This window comes from Primulina huaijiensis, unplaced genomic scaffold (genome assembly GCF_012295235.1).
Source record: "Primulina huaijiensis isolate GDHJ02 unplaced genomic scaffold, ASM1229523v2 scaffold30219, whole genome shotgun sequence".
In the NCBI taxonomy this organism is placed as follows: Eukaryota; Viridiplantae; Streptophyta; class Magnoliopsida; order Lamiales; family Gesneriaceae; genus Primulina; species Primulina huaijiensis.
In genome coordinates, this window is record NW_027357167.1 from 2,811 (window position 1) to 22,922 (window position 20,112).

Genomic DNA, 20,112 nt, shown 5'->3' on the forward strand with positions numbered 1-20,112 from the left:
ATTCAGTTCCCAATGGCAAAAGTTGAATTAATCTCTGCAGTGGATTCTTTATTTAATATAATTGGGACGTTCTCCCTCAGCTGGTAGCACGTATATCCCCCAAAACACCCCCTTGTTAGAGACAGATATTACCAAGAAAACCCCTCGTTAAAGACGATAGCACGATATTGAAAAGGGTGTTTTCGTCTTTTGACGAAGCTACCAAGCTTGAGGCCTCTCCCATCTAAAGTGATGGAAAAAAACAAAGTAATGATTAAAAGTAATGCAAATTTTGTGTCATAAATTCTATTAAGCTATCATTTAATTAAAGAATATTAACATATTTTACGTACAATTTATATAAACTATTACGAAATGGGACATAAACCATGCAATATTATTTATCGAATTGAATGAATATCTCATATATTAAAATCGATCATATGTTGATAAATGAAATTTTTGAAGGTATAATCGAACTGTTTACAATATAATCGAATAGAATGTAAACGAATCGAATAGGTAAAAAGAAACAGTTATCTTATTTAAAATTATCAAACTGGTTAATATTTACATCAATGGATATATCTAAATATTTTAAACCACCCTTCATTTTCAGACTGACCAGTCAAAGGAACTGGCTTTGGTTTTTTAAAATATTTGGACAGGCTTGGCAGCTGTGTCACTCTCCATTCTACATTGTCAATTAAATTAGAGTGAAATTTGATGTCACATCCACACCCCCGCGGCTACCCCACCCCAAGAAACAAAAAAGAGAGAAAATAAAGAAATTAAGGCATGCATGTTATGTTGTCTTTTGTGGAGGCATATATATCATTAGCTTCTACTGTTTGTGGGTTGAGTTCAATTTTCTCTCTTTTTTATGAACGGCATGACACTGATCTTCTTCTTTCTTTGAGAAGTTCTTGTTACTATTTTTATTCATCTTTTTGGTGGTTCAAGTTTTATTAAGTCTGTTGTTAAACGTGGGTGCTGTTCAGATTTTCTTGTTTTGGTGAATCTGATTGTGAAATGGGAGTTCTTGGGAGGTGGGGAAAAGTGATTGCTTTTTCTGGCTGTTGTTTGGGGTTAGCTTTGGCTTCACTCCTCTGAGATCTGAAGTGTGGTATGACTGTTTTCTGTGGAAATTGTGTTTTACTTGGCTTGGAATGTATAAAAACGTTGTCTTTAATTATGTTTGCTTTGATAATTATCATGCAGTCAGTATTTTTTGCAAAGTATTAGGTTTGCTTCTCTGTTGGAAAGTTTCAATTTTTATGGCACACAAATTGGGTTTTTTTTTTGTTCCATCGAATATCATAAATAATTGGCGCATGAATTTGTGGGCATTGTGCATTTTCAAGGAAAAGATATGTGAATGAAATTGGAATTTAGAATCCTGGTTGTAAGTGTATTAGATAAATGAAGTTCATTCTCTTTTGAACTAAAGATATGGTCGTGATTGTCGTTAAATTGTATTTTCCAGGTTGTATTTTTGAAGGCCTTAGCTGGTCATTCCTACAATTAATATCTTGTGTAATTTATTTAGAAAATTAACTTCAGCAGAAGTCCTCACGCTCCCCGATTCAAAATCTTTCCATCCCTTGTTTCGATATTCTTGGAAATAGATGGTGCTTTTGAGTTATGTGATTGACAAATATATTTTGGTTTCTATTTAATGTGTGCCCCTTTTTCTTCATTCAAGTGTATTCAGTATTGTCTCATTGATATAGACGTACTTCCATTGTTGTTCAATTGAGTGTAGGAGTTTTCGAATATAGACGTACTTCCATTGTTGTTCAATTGAGTGTAGGAGTTATCGACACCTTACCAACTACATTTTCTTTCCCTGGTATTAAATGCATAGATGAAACGGGACTAAATAGCAATGGATTTGGATTTCGACAAGTACTGCGTTGTAGATGGAAGTCCGACAACTGTACTCGAAGCTCCTAGGTGTCATTTGAGAGTTTCAAGTAGAAAGTCAAGTGGAAAGCCCAAATGTGATGATTGTAAATCGATCCTCAAGGAAGGCTTCTCGGAGATTAGATTAAATCACTACCGTAGTGCATCGTGTAGAGACAGAACATCTGGGAGACTCAAACATGGTCATGAATTGTTAAAGAGGGGTTCGGTCTATCAAAGTTCAAAAGATGTGAGGCTGATGAAGAAAACCGACGCAGTTGAGGCAAGGCAAAAAATTGAGTTTTCTCGAGGAAGTGCATCTACTATCTCATTCAGGATTATTGATTCATTATGTAGTTCAGATGACGAGGATAGCTCGTTATTGGAGCAGAATAGAGCTTCATTAGTGTCTCTTTCGGAACAAAGTACATCTTCGGTCCGCAGATCCCAGACAGAGTTCAACTCTCGGGATTCCTTAACTTGTTCTTTTCCCCCTTTGCCACCTCAATTACCGGGTGATGGCCTAAACACCGATAGTCCAAGGGCAAGGTTTTCTACTGTCAAAAAGATGTTTGATCCATTTGTCAAATTCAAGGTGCATAAGAGTCCCTTGAGTTCTTCAAATGATACAGGATGGGAAAATAGAAACAGAATGGTTGACACGAGTCATGAACCTACAACTTGTGGTGCCTACGAGCCAAATCACGAAGAATTCAGTTGTAAATTTGAAATGAAGGAGAACCACATTTCCATTCCACAGTTATCCCCAGCTCATCTACATGGCCTTCTCAAGTTAGAATATAAACACGGGGTGCCATTTTTTAAGTTTTCGGTGAAGTCGCCACAAGAAGTTTACGTGGCAAAGATGAGTAAAGTGGAAAATTCTTCAAGTTGGGTCTACACGTTCCATTCAATTCATGGTAAAAGAAAGAGTAATGCTAGTGGATGGGGCCTAAAAGAAAGCAATAGAGGATCCTCCATAGCAGGACAAATGCATGCTTCATGTTATCTACATACAGAAATAAAAGACATTGGGGCACTCAATGAGTCTATGGTGACAGATTTTGTTTTGTCCGATGTTTCTTGTTCAAGAAAACGTATTTCTGTTCAAGATAATTCTAGCCATCTCCATGATGATAGAGTGCAAACAGTTTCTGATGAACCCCTTGACATTGGTCGAGCACCGGAAAATTTAGGTCCAGAACTTGAAATTGCAGCAGTAGTTATGCAAATGCCATTGGAGATGAGAGAAAGTCTGAAGTTCAAGAGTGGAGATAGAATGATCACAAAAAGACTTCCGAACTTGCTAGATGTAAGCCGTCTTGAGCAGAAAAAGGAGTTGAATTCCAACACTTCTACTGGTCAGAAGATGCACGTTGTTATTCCATCTGGAAACCACAGTGTGCCGGGTACTGAAAGCCGTGGCCCTTTGCCATTACTAGATAGATGGAGATTAGGTGGAGGATGTGATTGTGGTGGCTGGGACATGGCATGCCCCATTGACATTTTTGGAAATGAAAATATTCAGATTGGTGGGAGCATTATGGACAATCAACAGCCAGTGCAACTTTTTGTTCAGGTAATTTTCTCATCTAATGCAAGATTGCATGTTTCCTACATATACCAATGATGTCCACGGCTGTATTATCAGATTCTTGAATGTTATGCTTCCTAATACTAGAAATCTTACTCTCAATTAGAATCGAAATACGTCCTTGAAGTTTTATGTGATTTGTGCATACATGACTTTTGTTCTTATATTATATTCAATAGTTTGATTCATTTATTTCTGCACTGGGGATGTAATAAGAAGAATAGAAAGACTTTTCCCACTGTTATTCTTCATTTGACTTCTGATGATGTGCTTGAAAACCCTCTCTTGTTTTCAATGACATTTACTAGTACTCAAAACTATATAATCAGTAGCTTTGACAATGACCCGTTAAAGGTTTTTCGAATGTTCTGCTAATTTATGTGGTTTCCAGGCTAAACCTTTTACATCGAGTTAAGATAATGACTTGAAATGAATGGACGACAGATATCTTGATTTTATTGAAGATGTTTATAGCCTATGTAGCTGACTTTGTACTAGATATTTTATTTAATCTCTCTGACAGATACTAGCACTTCTTAAACATATTCAGGGAAAGAAAGATAAGTTACCTGCGTTCATGATGACTGTAATCGAGGATGGAAAGTATGCTGTTGATTTCCATGCTCGATTATCTTCGTTGCAAGCATTCTCCATTTGTGCTGCAATTTTACATATATCAAATGCCTCCACTCTGGTTGGACGTGAGAGTACCAAAGAAATATTGCGACGTGACTCACTGAGGGTATTCGCCGAGGAAGAATTCAAGAATTTGATAGATGGAGTCAAAGAGAAACTTGTTGTTAGCAAGAAGATGGGCGAACCTGTACCATCTCTCGTACTCAATCCACCTTTCTCCCCAATTGCCCGAGTGTAGAGAGGCCTGTGGAGCGACCTGAAAAAAGAGGTAAGATCAAGAACACCTTACACACGGTGTATTTGTTCTGAGAGATTAACATCTGTACATTCGTTCTCAATCTCCATTCTCTCCTATTACTCGAGGATACGTCATGCGATAACCTGGAAAATGGTTGCATTTTTTGCTATAGAAGTCGGAACATTTTGCATCTTCCGTTCTCAATCCACCATGTTCTCTTATCGTTCTTGCGAACCCACATGGGACATCCTGCAAAGTAGTTTACATCGAGAACTCTTTGTGTTTGTTATGAAACATGATGCTGTCGCACATATTTTGATATGTTTCTCGAGGCTACCCAGGTATTCTTGATCAAGGCAGATACTGAGAATGGTATGACTTCCAAGGAGAAACTATACTGTTTATTATTTTCTTAGTCGATAGGATTAACGTGTTCATGATCATCAGTCAAGTATCAGTGTCTGCAAGGCATATATTTTTTTTGTATTTTATAGTTTGTTCAAGTGAAAAAATTGTATTCTGAAACATGCGAGATTGAGCTCTTCTTGCACAATGTTATTTCTCAATTTGTAACTGTCTGTACAATGAACAAAAATTAAGTCAATAAACCATGTAGTTTGGGCCTAGTCAAGTAGTGATTTTTTGTTTTGTACTTTATTTGAATAAATATTGAGTTTGCTTAATTAATTTGAGCTAAATTGGAAAATGCATTAATAGACAGAATTAACTTTTTAAAAATTGGCTTCCATAGTATATAATATAGAAATTGATAATTTAAATAATAATATTATGAAAAAACTGAGTATTATCGTAAGTTGAATTCAATCAGTATAAAAACTTGAATAAGAGTGGAATCGAAACTCCCTTGGTTTAGAACTCGATTTACTTTATGCAGCTTCATCGATAACGACCCTACTCTAAATCATCTTAAATATATTTAGGCTATGTTTTGCTGGTTTTTTTTTTTTTTGAATAATTAAAGTGATAATTTATAAGAATAATATCATAAAAATAGGCTGTTAAAATTACATCGTACACTTATTTGTCGATTTTCCCCCAAACCGGCTGGTATGTTTTCCATAAATGGAGAAAATCATAACTGTGCCAAGATTTTTCAAAGATTCGATGTATCTATTTTATCCATAACCGTGTAAATAAAGAGAGTGTTATCATTGTGAATTAACAATTTTGCACACAAATTTTATATGAAATCAAATTCAAATCCACATACAATCATAATATGTTGATAAAAACTTGTGTGAAACCATCTCACAGATCGTATTTTATTAGACAGATCTCTTATTTGACTCATCCATGAAAGAATATTACTTTTTATGCTAAGAATATTACTTTTTATTGTTAATATCGGTAAAATTGACTCGTCTCACAAATAAAATTCGTGAAACCGTCTCACAAGATACCTACTCTAATATGTTTGTATTTTAGACTTTTTGGTTTGAATCCACTCTTGCTAATTCTAACATCTGAAGTTTCTGGACTTCGAAACAAATTCAAAACAGTGGATTTAGGGACACTTTTCAATGGCTGAAAGGGGGAGAAAATACAAAATCATGATTAATTTAGTTTCAATTAGCCTTGAAGATAAATCAAAATAAACCGTGACATTCAAAACGAACACATATCAATCAGGTACAGGAATGATGGGAAAAAAAGGACTAAACTACAACACGTCCGTTACATAATCTAATCTACATTAGTAGATCATGACCTCCATTTTTCGTGTAATCGGCCACGAATTAAGTTAGGTACTTCGCGAATGAAGGCTTGTAAATAGCTCCTCTTTCATACAACATTCTCATGCCTTGAGAAACATCATTGAATGACATTAACGTTGCAGTAGTATACCAACACAAAGGTATTGAAAATTTTGATAGTCGTGCTAGGAACTTGTGGATTACACCCATCGCTTGGAAGATTTTTGTGCATATGAATTGCCGGTTGTGGATCTTTTAGAGCCTGAGGAGCACAGAAAGAGACGAGATTTGATTACAAATTGCTCTATAATGTCATCGTAATGCTGTTCCCACTATATAAATTCCTTGAATTATTGGAAGTGCAACCAATCATCTGTCACTCCGAGTGTGAAGATTCAGGATGATCCAGGGTGAATTATAGACTGAGACTGTTGATTTCAGTGCAATATAGAACAATCCTACCCGCATCAAGTCACCTTCAACAAAATGACTCTACATGACAACTTAACACATAACAAGAAAAAGGGGACATACTTGAGGGCTTGGAGGAGCTTTTGCCTGCGGACATTCGAGAAGATCCTGCTTGCGTTTGTTTTTGAGGTGGTCTTGGAAGTTTGGCGGGAACCTTGGGCCTGCAGGAAACATAATGGAACCCAAGTTCAACAATACGAAATAAATGCAGGCGAGTATCAGCTACACAGCAGGCTTTAAATTCTTATTCTATAATTTGCAGTTCTCTTAAGAGCGATATATGATTAAAATTGCAGATTATTGGTGCCAATAAACTATTTTACTTCCATAATTAACTTTTCGGCAGCATTAGAGAGTAGCAGGGATATAAGAAATTATTACTTTTCAATTGTTTCTGCTGTTGATTTGGCAGTTTCTGGGAAAAGGGTATATTCTACCACACTGCCTATAGAACCATCAGTTTCTGTAGCCATAGAAAGAACACTATCCGATATATCACTAAGTCTTTCTTCCGAATCTGCATCTCCAAATCCCAAGAGTTCTATGTCCTCATCAAGATTCTTGACTCCATCTGCTAAATCAAGCTTCAAGTCAATGCCTTCACGGAAATTTTCACCAGCACCTACAACAGTAAGTCTTGATTGTCGAAAGAATTCTTTGTGGTGCCTGAAATCGTCAATTGACTGCTGAGAACCAGCTTCAGAATGCTTATCACTGTACTCAGAACTGTTATCCAAGTCAGAAGCACCTTTCTCACTAGAGCTTTTCCCACCTGAAAGTCTTTGGCCGGGCCGTGATGTCCCTAAAGAATGTCTTCTTGGAGAGGTAGATCCATACCTCGGAGAACCTATACTGCGTCTGTCGCCATTTCCAGAATTTTTAAACAATCGTAGACGTCCTATTTCCTCATCCTTTTTTGCGACATCATTCTTTAGAGAAGCTATCTGCAAGATAAATACAAATTAATTGCTTCTTAGCTCTTTCTGTTTAATATGCAAAAATGCATATACATATATTTGGCTCATTGAGGAAACACGTAAATAATTTAGACAACAGAAGGAGAGAACAACCAGAGGTCCTGTATCAACAAAAGGCGAGTAAGCAAAAAGGTAATAAACAAAATTAAACAAAGCCACTTAAAAGAGATGCATACATCATAAAAAAAAGGTGCAAAAATATATCAAAACCAAAGAACGGGGAAAAGAAATGAAACTAATCATGTTTAATGATTTCACTTGGCATGCACACTAACGATGCTTAGATATTAAACAGAATGATATATAAAAAAAACTAAAAAGTGGAAAGCCTCGAATCAAAACATCATAGGGCAATTATCATCTAGAAAAAAAGCGAGAAAAAGGAAACGAAAGAGGAAGGAAAAGAACTGAGCAAGAACATCAACTCAAATATACAACAGCGAATAAGCAATTCGACAGTCACAGACTCAGAGGCGATAATCACATCACAATTTGACCATGCATATTCATCAAACAACTGATCTCTGGATGAACCTGGTCATTTAAGATTTGACAAAGCTGGGTTTTTAAAGCACAAGACTAAACCTGTTCCATAAGTTCTCTGACACCCCTACCCTCCTTGTTACTGCGTGCTGCACCCAACTCAACACCAGAAACCCTCTCAGCAAACTTCAAAGTACTTATAGTTTCAGAGTACGATTCTACATCAGGATTTAGTTGCACAAACATGAGTGTCTTTGCTTGTCCACCTGCAAAAAAAGACGACATTTGAAGCAAGGTTACATGAGAGGAAGAGAGAACAAAATGAAAGAGCCATCGATAACATGGAAGAGAACACATAAAACATAAGGCAAGAAGCTTTAGACATTAAAAGAACAGCTTATTCATGTGAAATAACTGAAAATGATCTAAATACCTAGAGAACTTTGAAGAACTTGAGTTAGTTTACTATTTCTATAGGGAACATGAGGGCTTTTTTGTGCTAGAGCGAAGATTACGTCTCCCAGAGCCGACAAAGACTTATTGATGTGTTGTGCTTCTCTCAATCTCTCACCAGTAGCTTCAGAACGGTCTACTCTTTCACTGCCAGCGAGATCAACTAAGTGCAAACAACCACGCAAAACAGCATTTGTTTCCAAATCCGTTCCCCGGACATGAACAGTGAGGATACTGTTTAATTACAGATACAATCAGAACTAGATAATCCAAAGCAATGTAGAGATGGAAAGTGACAAAAAAAAATAATATCAACCTGTGAGAACGACTGCTTCTTTCATTTAAGGCTGTAGCACCTACAGCCCTATTCGTCAATCCAATATTCATCAACTCTAACACATCAGAAGTTGATTTAACATGGTGCATGCTAGCATCAGGCACAGTCAACCCATTTGGTTGGGTGGTATTCCAAATCCCAAGCGTGTGCAAGTCAAAGGAAACCATGAATTAAGAAAGTACCACAAATGAAAACACAAAAACATAAGTATTAACAACAGAAACTGAAAAGATTGAACATTTATTGGTTCATTAAACATGAAATAAGCTAAAAAATTTATAAGGATATCTCTTTTGAGAAACGTCGTTGCTGAGTAAGTCACGCACTTGTTCGTTGTATATTTCAACCATTTGGACACCAACTTCGTATGCAACGGATCCGTGTCTATTCCTTGAGATATTGAAGAGATCATTCAAAGCTCTATAGTTAACTCCCCAATCCACAATTGATGTCACATTTGGTCCAGTCTGGAAATGTTTTTCAATTTCACGATGTTAATAAACTAAATACCCAACAAATGTTTTTCTTGATGATAAATTTATGGACTTACCATCGTATAAGTTTTCCCAGAACCGGTTTGACCATAGGCAAAGATGCAAACATTATACCCATCGAGAACTGACCTAATTAAAGGTTGAGTGTCCAGAAATACCTCCTCTGGAGATGGACACAACGATGATCACCCAACCAAAAAAATAGGGATGAAAGAAATATCAAATAGTATTGACTAATGATTTAACATTATAAGCAATCATTAAAAATTTAGTACAATCAGAAGTCAGAACCTTGAGTAGTGGTGGGACCAAACACCTTGTTAAATTTGAAAAGCCGATGGTTGTCTTTTCCTTGCTTTCCTGGATTTATAACAACCAACTCTCCGTTCTCACCAACATATTGCATGGTTGTTTGTTTATCACTTTGTCCTGGAAGGAATGGCCTTATACGGGCATAAACTCTTATATTTCCTATCAAAATAAATCAAAATGAATGAGCAATTCATTTGAGTCCTACGCTTGTTGATAAAATACGTTATATACCTTTTAAATCTTGAACCTCGTTATACAATTTCCTATTTTCCTCTTGTACGCTGTGGTAATTCTGAGCAGCATATATCAAGCCTTCAAGATTTACACCTAAAAACACAATTTAGATGTTAATATAAGAAATATTGAGCAAGTCAACTTGCTTTATAAGAAAACAAGTAACAAGAAAATAGCCATTTCCGAAGCTCAAAAGAAGGAAAACTTCAGGCAGTTCTCACCAAAATTATGAAACTCTTTTGCAAAGGCCTTGTTGATCTTCAAAACCTCTTGCTTGATGGACTTAGATGTCAACCTCAGTTCCTGGTTATTATCATGAGATAAAACAACAATGACGAGAGCATTGTACATAGCATAAAGTATTATGGTTGTTACAAACCTGCAGAGACACAAATTGAGAATCTATGAAGTGTCTATATTCATATTCTTTTCTTTTCCATCGCAAGAATTTTGATTCAGAAAAATCTGAAAGTTCTTTCACTTTCTTCCTTGAATCAGTCAGCAAACCATCAAGTTCCAAAATTTTCTTTTCGAGCTTATCTTTAGTATCATCTGCTTTGGCTTCCAATTGCAGGCGATTCTCTTCATAGGTCTTTTTGACTAGTTCCAACTCTTCCTTTAATGACAATATTTGACTCTCACAGGTGTCCTTTTCTTTCCTCAATCTGATCAAGTCCTGTTCTTCAAGCTTCTTCTTCTCCTCAATTTTGGTCTTCTCAATCTGCCATAACATGTAAATTGTCAAAAAAACCTAGAACTTTCTAGAGAAAAGTTGTATAAGCAAACATAAAAAAATAGAAGCCATCTTCCAACAGCTTAAGTATAACTTCATCCATGGTAATTTTATATTGCAGCATATGGTATAGTTTCCTGGTTGATACATTAGATCGATATAGGAGTTTGGGAATTCATAACCTCATGATAAAGCACCAGAAGAGAATTATTATATGGAGGCAGCCATCCTGGTACCATGATATATTAGTCCTCTATCTATTCTATTTTATTAAAGTTGAGGACATGATAGTAACCACCTAAGAAGGACACCAACATTTTCTTTCAACTTTACCCTTGTATGATACTAATATTACACTTTTGTTTTTTGTTTTTTTAAATTTCAACACACACTTTTATTTTTATTTTTTTTTATTTCAACAATTCAAATATCAATTTAGTCTCGCCATAATTTGTCAAATTTCACTTTAGTCTATCGATAATGATAAAAAGACTATACACACACGCATCGCGTGTGCAGATTAACTAGTATAAAGAGAAATTTACTCTCAATGCTATGTTCAATATTTAAATTAAGAGGAATACAAATACATCCTAAGAATCTATTCTAGAAAAGATAATAAAAGAATTAAAAAAAATAAATACAGATGCTAAAATAATATACAGATCATAAATCTAAACATAGCCAAATAATCAAACAGTATTTAGCTCTATACAGCTGCCCAATGAAACATAATCTTGACATTTTGATTTTTCAACACTTCCCTCTCGAGATAATCGGTAAAGATATGTCATTCTCAGCTTGTTTAGAATATTTCTAAATGTAGGATGAGAGAGTCCCTAGTGAGGATGATAGCAAATTGGTCACCAATGGTAACATACAGAGTACATAATAGTTCACTATTAAGTTTCTCCTATATGAAATGCCTTTCCACCTCATTATGTTTTGTTATGTTGCACTACTGTTTTAAGTCGTATATTGCTTAATTCGGTCGACACACTTGGTTCTTAAGAAGAGAGCCATCAAACCCAGGTGGATGATCCATGTATGCTTCTTCCTCTAAGTCGCCATGTAAAGAGACACTCTTAATATGTTATTCCTGCATAAACCATCCAAAAGTTTGCTAACAATATTCATTTTTGCAACCAGGATAAATGTATCTTCACAATCTATACCAAAGGTTTGAGTATGTCTCATCGCCACTAGCTTAACTTTATATCTTTCCAAGCTTCCATTGTCTTTATACTTCAGGGCAAACAAAAGAATTAACCATGGATACAATAATAAATCTTAAAACTAAACACAAAACATATTTCTACAATAAAGGCAAACAATTAGTAGTAATTAGCTCTATAAATCAATTTATTGAAATTTAATCCTATCATTTAAATTTTTCAACAATTTAAGCTATAGTACAGAATTTTAAAAAAAAAAAAACCAAATAGATACAGGGAAAGTAAAAGAGCAGGCAAAAATTTTCAATGAAAACATGGGATATTGTGATTCGTCAATCAAGACATGCACCTTCATTTGTTGAAGCTGGTTCATGACAATCTGCAGAATTTTGAATTTTGTGAGATAAAACAAAGAGCAGGAAAAGAACGCATCATCCATTATCAACAATTGAACCACCATTCTAATACCTCATTTTCTTCTGTAGTTCCAGTTGCAAGGGTTTCTAATGCTCTGATTTTCAATTGATACCTGTCTTCACGGGACTTATACAGACTGCCTTGCTGCAGTGACAAGACAATGCACAATTACGAAGACACCCAAATAAATAAAATGTTATTCAATTTCAGACAATGTGTTACCTTCTTCATGGTATCTGTTTGTTTTGAAACCCGCTGCTCAATTTCTTGCACAACTAATTTTAACATGGATGCAACACGCTATTTAAAACACACCAAAAGATATCATCGAAATGTAGAAGGATTAGTCAGCTGAGAAGAAAATAAAATATGAATTGAATAAGCAACTACATGATATTTTCTATGTTCTCTTTAGCCACCATACCTGAGGGATATCTTCATTCTTTCTCTCGATGCTTTCATCCAAAATACTATCCACAACAATGAAAAGTGAGTGCGTAGAGGCGCTCTGCATATTCAGAGTGGCTAGAAGTTTCATAATCATATGAAGATGTAGAAGTATTATAGATAAAAGTAAATCTGCCTCTATTATTAAAAAATATTAGATATTTATTTGCAGGGGAGGGTTCATTTCACCTCTAAACTACCCAATTTCATGAGCTCTGAAATCTTAGAGACTGGGGCATCCCCAGAATGCCCACGCTTAGGTTGGAAGTCGTCGGCAAAACTATTCCCTACAAGATGAAGTGATACAAACAAGCATTACTTCAAATAGGCAGAAAATTATCACCAAGGACGAACACATTTAAGGTGAGAAGACCACGTTTACTAAAATGAGCTAAATAATAACAAGGTAAGAACCATTTTTGTGTGAACATACAGTAATACACATAACGATCTCTCTCCCCGTGGTATATTCCTTTCACTGTCCCTCCAAGGTCAAAGTAGATACTATTTTTTTTAAGAAAGGATGATGAAATAAGAACGAAACATGTCCTGCTAAAAAAATGGAGAATAACAGCACAACATCTACTTCTGCATTTACTCATGGACCCACTGACTTTGAAGAAGACAAAAGGTAGAAATTGACGCAAGCATCATTGTGGTTGAAGATTAACACTTCTCTGACATCCGCTACTTCGATTTCCAAAGGAGATCACAAACACTGACTTTATGGTACCTCAACGAAAATTAAGTACGATTCAATATAATATTCGAAGGAAAAATCTAGCAAATGGTCCTCTACCTTCAGCCCTGCCATTAAAAGCTTCAATTCTTTCTGAAACATTGCCATTGCGGATTTCACGAAAGTCATCCAGTTCTCCATTTTCACTCACATGTCTTTGTGTGTGCGGATCCATGAAAAACTTGGTAAATGGTTGTCAAGGTCAACAATGAACACCTGAAAATGGGAAATATAAAAGGTAGTTGTGAACGATTACCCGAATGCACAAAATGAGAGGGCAATTCCTGAAAGAATTTGGAAAAATGAACCGAGTAGAAGTCTAACAATAAATAAATTCGCAGATTCTATGTATGACTTGGAACAGTGCTCTGTGACAAATAAGGCAGGGGTCGATGGCTTCTGAGCTTTTGAGTCTCAGAAACAGAAGTGCCCAAGATCATCCAAAAGTCACACGACACTTGTGAATAAAATGAGGTACCGAGTAAACACAAAAAACTATTTGAAGAAAAACTGGATAGATTATAATGGTTCCAAAAAGGAAATGACAATAAATTGAAGAGGGCATGTCTGATATCAATGGTGAATTATGCTCAAATTTAAACATATCATCTAGTATCGCCCAATAGAACGAATTAAACACAGCTGTGAGGATATTGATGCAAAATGCCTGATTATTAAGAAAAAAGTAAAAATCAATATCAACAATAAGAACTAAACTACAGACAAAGTGCTAGGAAATGCCACAACTTTTAATGCACGAATGGAAGAAAATCTCAAAGCAAGATATTACTATAGTTGAGGATACCATCCAATTGGTTCTCCGCAGTAATTTTGAGGGGAAAACACAAAACTCACAGAGTTGACATAATCAGAATAATGATTCATTTCCTAATAGCCTCACAAATCAAAATGCCCAACCCCGAAGTGATCTCTACTAGCTCTCGGCAGAACATCCCAAAAAAGAGAAGCACATAATCTGTTAATTCAAAAGCCACATTCTCATAATCAACATGCTGATACCTTTCTTCATTAGACATAAAATCATCCCCGTATGACTATAACTTTAGGAGAATCTAGAATGCAAGTTAAAGCCGCAATAATTTTCGACGTAATAACAGTTTTTTTATATAAAAAAAAGTTACATTTCTTAAAATAAAACATTTCGGAAAGTACCAAAATCCCCACATTATCTTAAAGCTCAACAATTTCATCCAAGCACGAATCCATCTCAAAAACACGATAGAAAATTTAGCGACAAACTACAAAATTAGCAAATAGGTGAATGCAGCCTGCTCCAATAAATGAATACATAAATCGCCTGCATTACCTCTTCCAAACATCAAAAAGCATCCATCTTGAAGAATTTTAAACCTAAATTTGCAAGGTTTTGCTCATCTTGGCAGATGGAAATAGAAAAAAATATAAAACAATTCCGAATGTTGGGGAATTTCTTGATTTAGAAGTAAAGCCGGATTTGGGCTTCAATGGTTGATGATGACTGAAAACAAAAAATATTAGTTGATAATATGAAATATCAAAAAGCGATCCTGTGGCCCGCTACGGAATGGTATTCCCGCCCAGTACTTTCTTCTTGTGCTGTTCGGGAGCTTTTCAAGGAAAATTAGACTGTATTTGGTTTTCGATATTTGCACTTTTGGATTTGGATTTTTAAATTAATTTTTGCATGTTTCAAATATGTCTCAAACTCTTTGTATACATCGAAATCGATTGTGAATTCCAAATATTTTTTTTGGGTTCAATCTCGAAACAACTCTATCAACTGGTGATAATTTATCATAATCCTCTCACAAATGTAAATTATTTCATCAGGCACTCATTTTAAACAATTTTAACATTATCGTTAGCATATTTATTAAAAATTGTGATGAATTTAAAATTCATTAAAAATATGTCTGAATTGTTAGTTGTAGGTCTTCTATTAGAGAGTTTCAAGAGTTTATTTCTATGAGACGGTTGAGTCGATCTATATTTAGAGTGAAAAATAATATTTTTGACATAAAAGGTAATATTTTTCATGTGTCGTGTCGAATAGGAGATCTGTCTCACAAAATTGATCTATGAGATGGTCTCACAAAAAATTTGTTTTTGTTTAAAACGTTTTGACCATGATTCTAACCATGGAATCTTTTGTAATCACTACACAAATAAGCAAAGTTTTTAATTGCATTAAAAACTCACTCGTTTATTTGTAAGGATTTTTAATACACTCGTATTCTTTAATTTACTACAAATAATGCACGTGCGTTGTACGTGAGAAACATATGTTGAAGTAATTAAAATTTGAAATAAAATTAGTTAACTCAACAAAAGATAATGATAATAGTATTGTAAATTTTGACAATTCGTGTTAATTAGCATATGTAACTAATTTGAAAAAAAACATATTTTTTTAATTTTAAAAAAAGATTTGGACTACTAAAATTTTTCTTATATCTTTTTTATCATATTGTTTTTTTTGTTATTTGTCATATTCTCTCAATAATGCATATCTTTTATTATTGTGAAGACCCAAAATTTTGCATTATAAACAGATAAAGCACCAAGTTGACCAAGTTGATTTAGTTTTGCGTTGAAGATTAATTATATCATGGAGGAGAATAAAATTACATGCAACATTTGGCATGGAGGAGGAAGACCTAAAGTCATATTGGTGATTAATGTCATAAACCATGTAACATTTGGTATGGAGGGGGAAGGCCTAAAGTACATTGGTGATTAATGTCATAAACCATACAACCTTTGGTATGGAGGAGGAAGACCTAAAGTCACATTGGTGTCTATAAATAGTGGCAAATGAATGAGTTAAACAACACCAAAAGTTCTCTCCAAAAGTTTTAATTTTCGAGTACCAAAATTTCGCCCAATTTCATAAAGTTTTGCTCATTGTTTTACACGTCTGAATCTGATCTTCACCGTTCAAAATACACCTACACGTGTTTTGAGCAACATATCCAAAATTCAGATCGATCAAACAGTTCAATTATGCGCAAACATTTTTGCAAGATGACTGGATTTTTCAGTGTCAAGCTCCAACTTGTTCATTCCAAGATTTTTGGAACAATCTTCCAAGTAAGTGGATTTTTGACATACTTTTATGTACACTTGCATTTCATAAGTGTACTATTTGACATACTTGTTATTCGTAAGTATGTCCACATTTGCTTAAAAATAAATTATGTTCTTGAAATTCGATCGATATGGCATATTCGTTTCTATTTGTTATGAAAATCCTTGAACAATTTGCTGTTGATATTAGTTATAATATTGAAAGCATGTTTGAAATATTTGAAATGCATTATAATGATTCGAATTAGAAATGGCAAAGAAATTCCGATATTTGATATGTTTTGTTTAAGGCCCTGCTGCGGTGGGATATAATAACCGTTCTTTTGGCATCGCCCCTTAGACGAGTAACATATAGGGGACTGATCAGTAAACCATGAAAAATAGATGATTTTCAGTGCTATGTTTGTATCTTGTTCATATTCGATTCAACATGCTTATGATTGAGATTATGATAATGTATATGTATAATTATAACCTTGATATTTGTTATGCACGATCGACCCTCATTTACTGAGTATTTCCCAAAAACTCACCCCTTACATTCTCACCTCAGATAAGAACGAGGAACAAATCGAAGATAAAGAACAAGAATACTTTGGGGATGGTGATGAAGCCAATCCAATTCAAGACCAATCTTGTTATTCTGTCTTTAGTTAGATTACCGTGTTTTACGCTTCCGTATTTCATTTTAATCGCATTGTAAAGACGATTATTGATTTATGTAATAGACTGACTTTTGGCTGTTTGATGTACTACGTGGCTTGTTGTTATACGATTTTAAATTGTTAAATGACGCCGATGACACGTCTCGGTTTCGGGACGTGACAATTATAATATTCAATTATTACAATCTTTTTTGACAATCAATGATACACAATTTTGTATTTACAATACTGTTTGATTATTATTCTCTTTCATGTAAATTGACAACAAATTTTACTGGATGATTTTATTTTCCTAGTCACCTTTAATTTATTAGACACTTATACTTAATAACATATAAATTACACATTATTATTAGGGGTGAGCAAAATTTCGGTTAAACCGAATTAACCGACCGAACCGAGTCAATTCGTAAATTCGGTTTGGTTATTTCGGAAATTTGGTTTTCAAATTAAAAAAATTCGGTTATATTGGTTAATTCGGTTTGGTTACGGTTTTCAAAATTTTGATATTAGTTAACCGAATTAACCGATATAATAAATACTATTATTTAATAAATTTTTATTATTTATCAATTTTAATATATTTTTAAATTTTTAATTTTAAAATCATCCCTAATTCTAAAGAAAAATTTTTGATGTATGTGATTTTATGTTTTTATTCATTTGTGTAGACTGTAGTGTTCAAAAAAAATTACATATATAATTAAAGTTAAATCACAAATTTTTTTTAAAACTAATCGGTTAATTCGGTCACCAACCGAATTAATCGATTTTAATTCGGTTCGGTTTTCATCGGTTATGAAAATTAATTCGGTCGGTTCGGTTATTGCTAAATATTTCGGTTCGGTCCGGTTATGACTAATTCGGTTCGATCGGTAACAGAACCGACCGAATGCTCACCCATAATTATTATAACGATCTATCATCACATAAAAAGTACTGATGGATTAATTTTAAAAAATATTGATTAAATGTTGTCAGTTATTTGTAATTTATAATAATAATATTTTTGACAATAAACCATCTTTTTACTGACTCTTATGACACTTATTTTAATATTTCATATTAACTCATAAGTATAATGAGCACAATCAAATTACTAACGTCATATTGGTATTACCTCCAGAAAAATAATATATTTAATTTTTCTAATTGTTTAAATATCTTAACGGGAACATTTGTGTACTATTATCTTGAGAAAAATTCATTGCATTTATAAAATTTGAACGGTAAATATAACTTTATACTATACATTTAATTTGGAAACTGAATTCATTGTATGACAAATACTTCTGCTATTTTTATTTTTTGTTGTAACCCAAAAGAATTAATATTTTTTCTCTTTTATCTTCTCCAACTCACTGTAAAAAGTTATAAAAAAAATATTTATATCTAGAAAAATATTTTTATTTATTGTTTTTCGTGTCTATATATTTTGTTATATGTGAACATATATTCTACTTCATTGTCTTAATTGCCATATATCTTTACTATATAATTTGTGTATATTGAAGATGAATAAGTTCATTTTGTAGTTTTTATTACCTGGACTTAGGTTGATATATTAATATGTGATATACATAGATATAAGAATTTTCAAATTCAATTTAATCACAATGATTTTTCATAACAAAAGCCAACTCAAAATAATAAAAATTTCATAATTATTTTAAATATGATATAAAAATAATATATGAAAACTTTTTTTGACATTTTAGTTGCAAAATACAATGATAAATGCATGTAGGTGCACTATTTCATTGTGGTAATTATAACTTTATTTAAATATCTAATTTCTCACTCAATGATCAAAATTTATTTATTTCTTATTTTGATTATCGACAAAGTCAATATTTCATTTAAATATTTTTGTTAATAATATTTACATGAGTTTTATTGTATATTTATCCCATTTGAAAGGGATAAATTATAATTCAACATATAATAATATTTGAAAACTGCAGAATACTTCTAAATTTAAAAATCGAGCGATATATAAAAGATCAATTCAAAACTAAAAGTTGATGCAACTTGTTTCTTCTAGCTTTACAATCAACTAATATAGGATCGAGCGTTTGTCGCTTTACCAAAAGCTATAACTGATGGTAACTATGCAAGTCAAATATTTAAATCATACAACAGCTCAAGCGCCTACCCATCGTGGATAATTATTGTACCAAACAATCTATCTCTTAATAATTGCACCAATTGCAATCAATGAAAATCAAAATCTCGATCTTGGCTCTGATACCAATTGTTGGCTCAAGCGTTTACTGTTTTATCAAAACCTATAGATTATGGTAACAGTGTAAATCAAATATTTTAAATAGTACAACAGCTCAAGCACAACATTTCAATTACGCTACCCAACTTGATCAATTATTGTACCCAACAAATAACCTTTTACTATATCATATGAATTTATAAGACATTTGAGTAGAATATATATACTTGATATTCTACATAAGTAGTAGAGAAAAAAATCATTTTTCATTTATTTGAAAGATGAATTAATATATTCATATTCATCATTAAATTTTACTATTTAATTTTAATAGATTTAACATGTTTATCCACTAAAAATATTGAAATAATTGTTTATACAATTTAATAAAAAAAGTCAAAGTACATCATTTTCTGATTCCGAATAACGATCACATTATTATTACGTTACAATGATAAATAAATTATTATTTTTAGTTTATCATTATAGTCTTTACCTCAATAAACACAATTTCGAATGTAGGATATTAAATTTAATATTGACATTAGATAATTATAGTATTAATTATAACATTCTTTTTTTATTCTTCTAAATACATTACTTTTTCTATCTTCAAATATATTAATCTATTTACTATTGTATACAAAATATAATAATTATTTGGTTAATTGATCACATTTAATATTAGATGTTTATAAAAATTCTAATATATCTTTAAAGAACAATAGATGATGAAATTAAATTTGAAATCAAGAGAAAAATTAAGAAAATGTAGAACACTATAGTGCATAAACTTT

At 33.2% G+C, this 20,112-nt stretch overlaps 2 protein-coding genes across 6 annotated transcripts; one reads left to right on the forward strand and one right to left on the reverse strand.

The window, feature by feature from the left end:
- The first annotated feature begins 717 nt into the window (after nucleotides 1-717).
- LOC140967930 (uncharacterized) lies at nucleotides 718-4,979 on the forward strand. 4 transcript variants are annotated; one of them, XM_073428725.1, is made up of 3 exons: nucleotides 718-1,113; nucleotides 1,847-3,463; nucleotides 4,029-4,979. In XM_073428725.1, the coding sequence occupies exons 2-3, from the start codon at nucleotides 1,868-1,870 to the stop codon at nucleotides 4,350-4,352; spliced, it is 1,920 nt and encodes a 639-aa protein (XP_073284826.1). In that variant the 5' UTR covers nucleotides 718-1,113; nucleotides 1,847-1,867; the 3' UTR covers nucleotides 4,353-4,979. The 4 variants fall into 4 exon arrangements, with proteins under 4 accessions (XP_073284826.1, XP_073284829.1, XP_073284827.1 ...); XM_073428728.1 differs by having other exon boundaries at nucleotides 718-1,105; nucleotides 1,745-3,463; XM_073428726.1 differs by having other exon boundaries at nucleotides 718-1,105; nucleotides 1,793-3,463.
- A 945-nt stretch (nucleotides 4,980-5,924) lies between these two features.
- On the reverse strand, nucleotides 5,925-14,944 carry LOC140967929 (kinesin-like protein KIN-14J). Of its 2 annotated transcripts, XM_073428722.1 has the most exons (19): nucleotides 14,667-14,944; nucleotides 13,400-13,555; nucleotides 12,790-12,887; nucleotides 12,578-12,661; nucleotides 12,376-12,453; nucleotides 12,205-12,297; nucleotides 12,086-12,115; nucleotides 10,208-10,549; nucleotides 10,050-10,131; nucleotides 9,826-9,921; nucleotides 9,574-9,753; nucleotides 9,339-9,445; nucleotides 9,077-9,255; nucleotides 8,768-8,932; nucleotides 8,432-8,685; nucleotides 8,101-8,264; nucleotides 6,920-7,482; nucleotides 6,602-6,699; nucleotides 5,925-6,329 (listed from the first exon to the last, which is right to left on the reverse strand). In XM_073428722.1, the coding sequence occupies exons 2-19, from the start codon at nucleotides 13,512-13,514 to the stop codon at nucleotides 6,268-6,270; spliced, it is 2,790 nt and encodes a 929-aa protein (XP_073284823.1). In that variant the 5' UTR covers nucleotides 13,515-13,555; nucleotides 14,667-14,944; the 3' UTR covers nucleotides 5,925-6,267. The 2 variants fall into 2 exon arrangements, with proteins under 2 accessions (XP_073284823.1, XP_073284824.1); XM_073428723.1 differs by lacking the exon at nucleotides 14,667-14,944 and having other exon boundaries at nucleotides 13,400-13,559.
- Nucleotides 14,945-20,112: the final 5,168 nt, after the last annotated feature.

Bases quoted from the DNA above. Each gene is read 5' to 3' on its own strand.
- LOC140967930 (XM_073428725.1), top strand. From the start codon at position 1,868: ATGGATTTGGATTTCGACAAGTACTGCGTTGTAGATGGAAGTCCGACA. The intron at 3,464-4,028 runs GTAATTTTCTCA...AAACATATTCAG, and splicing joins CAGTGCAACTTTTTGTTCAG to GGAAAGAAAGATAAGTTACC.
- LOC140967929 (XM_073428722.1), bottom strand. From the start codon at position 13,514: ATGGATCCGCACACACAAAGACATGTGAGTGAAAATGGAGAACTGGAT. The intron at 10,550-12,085 runs GTGCATGTCTTG...ATGTTATGGCAG, and splicing joins ACCAGCTTCAACAAATGAAG to ATTGAGAAGACCAAAATTGA. The intron at 6,330-6,601 runs GTATGTCCCCTT...TGTGCTCCTCAG, and splicing joins AAGCTCCTCCAAGCCCTCAA to GCTCTAAAAGATCCACAACC.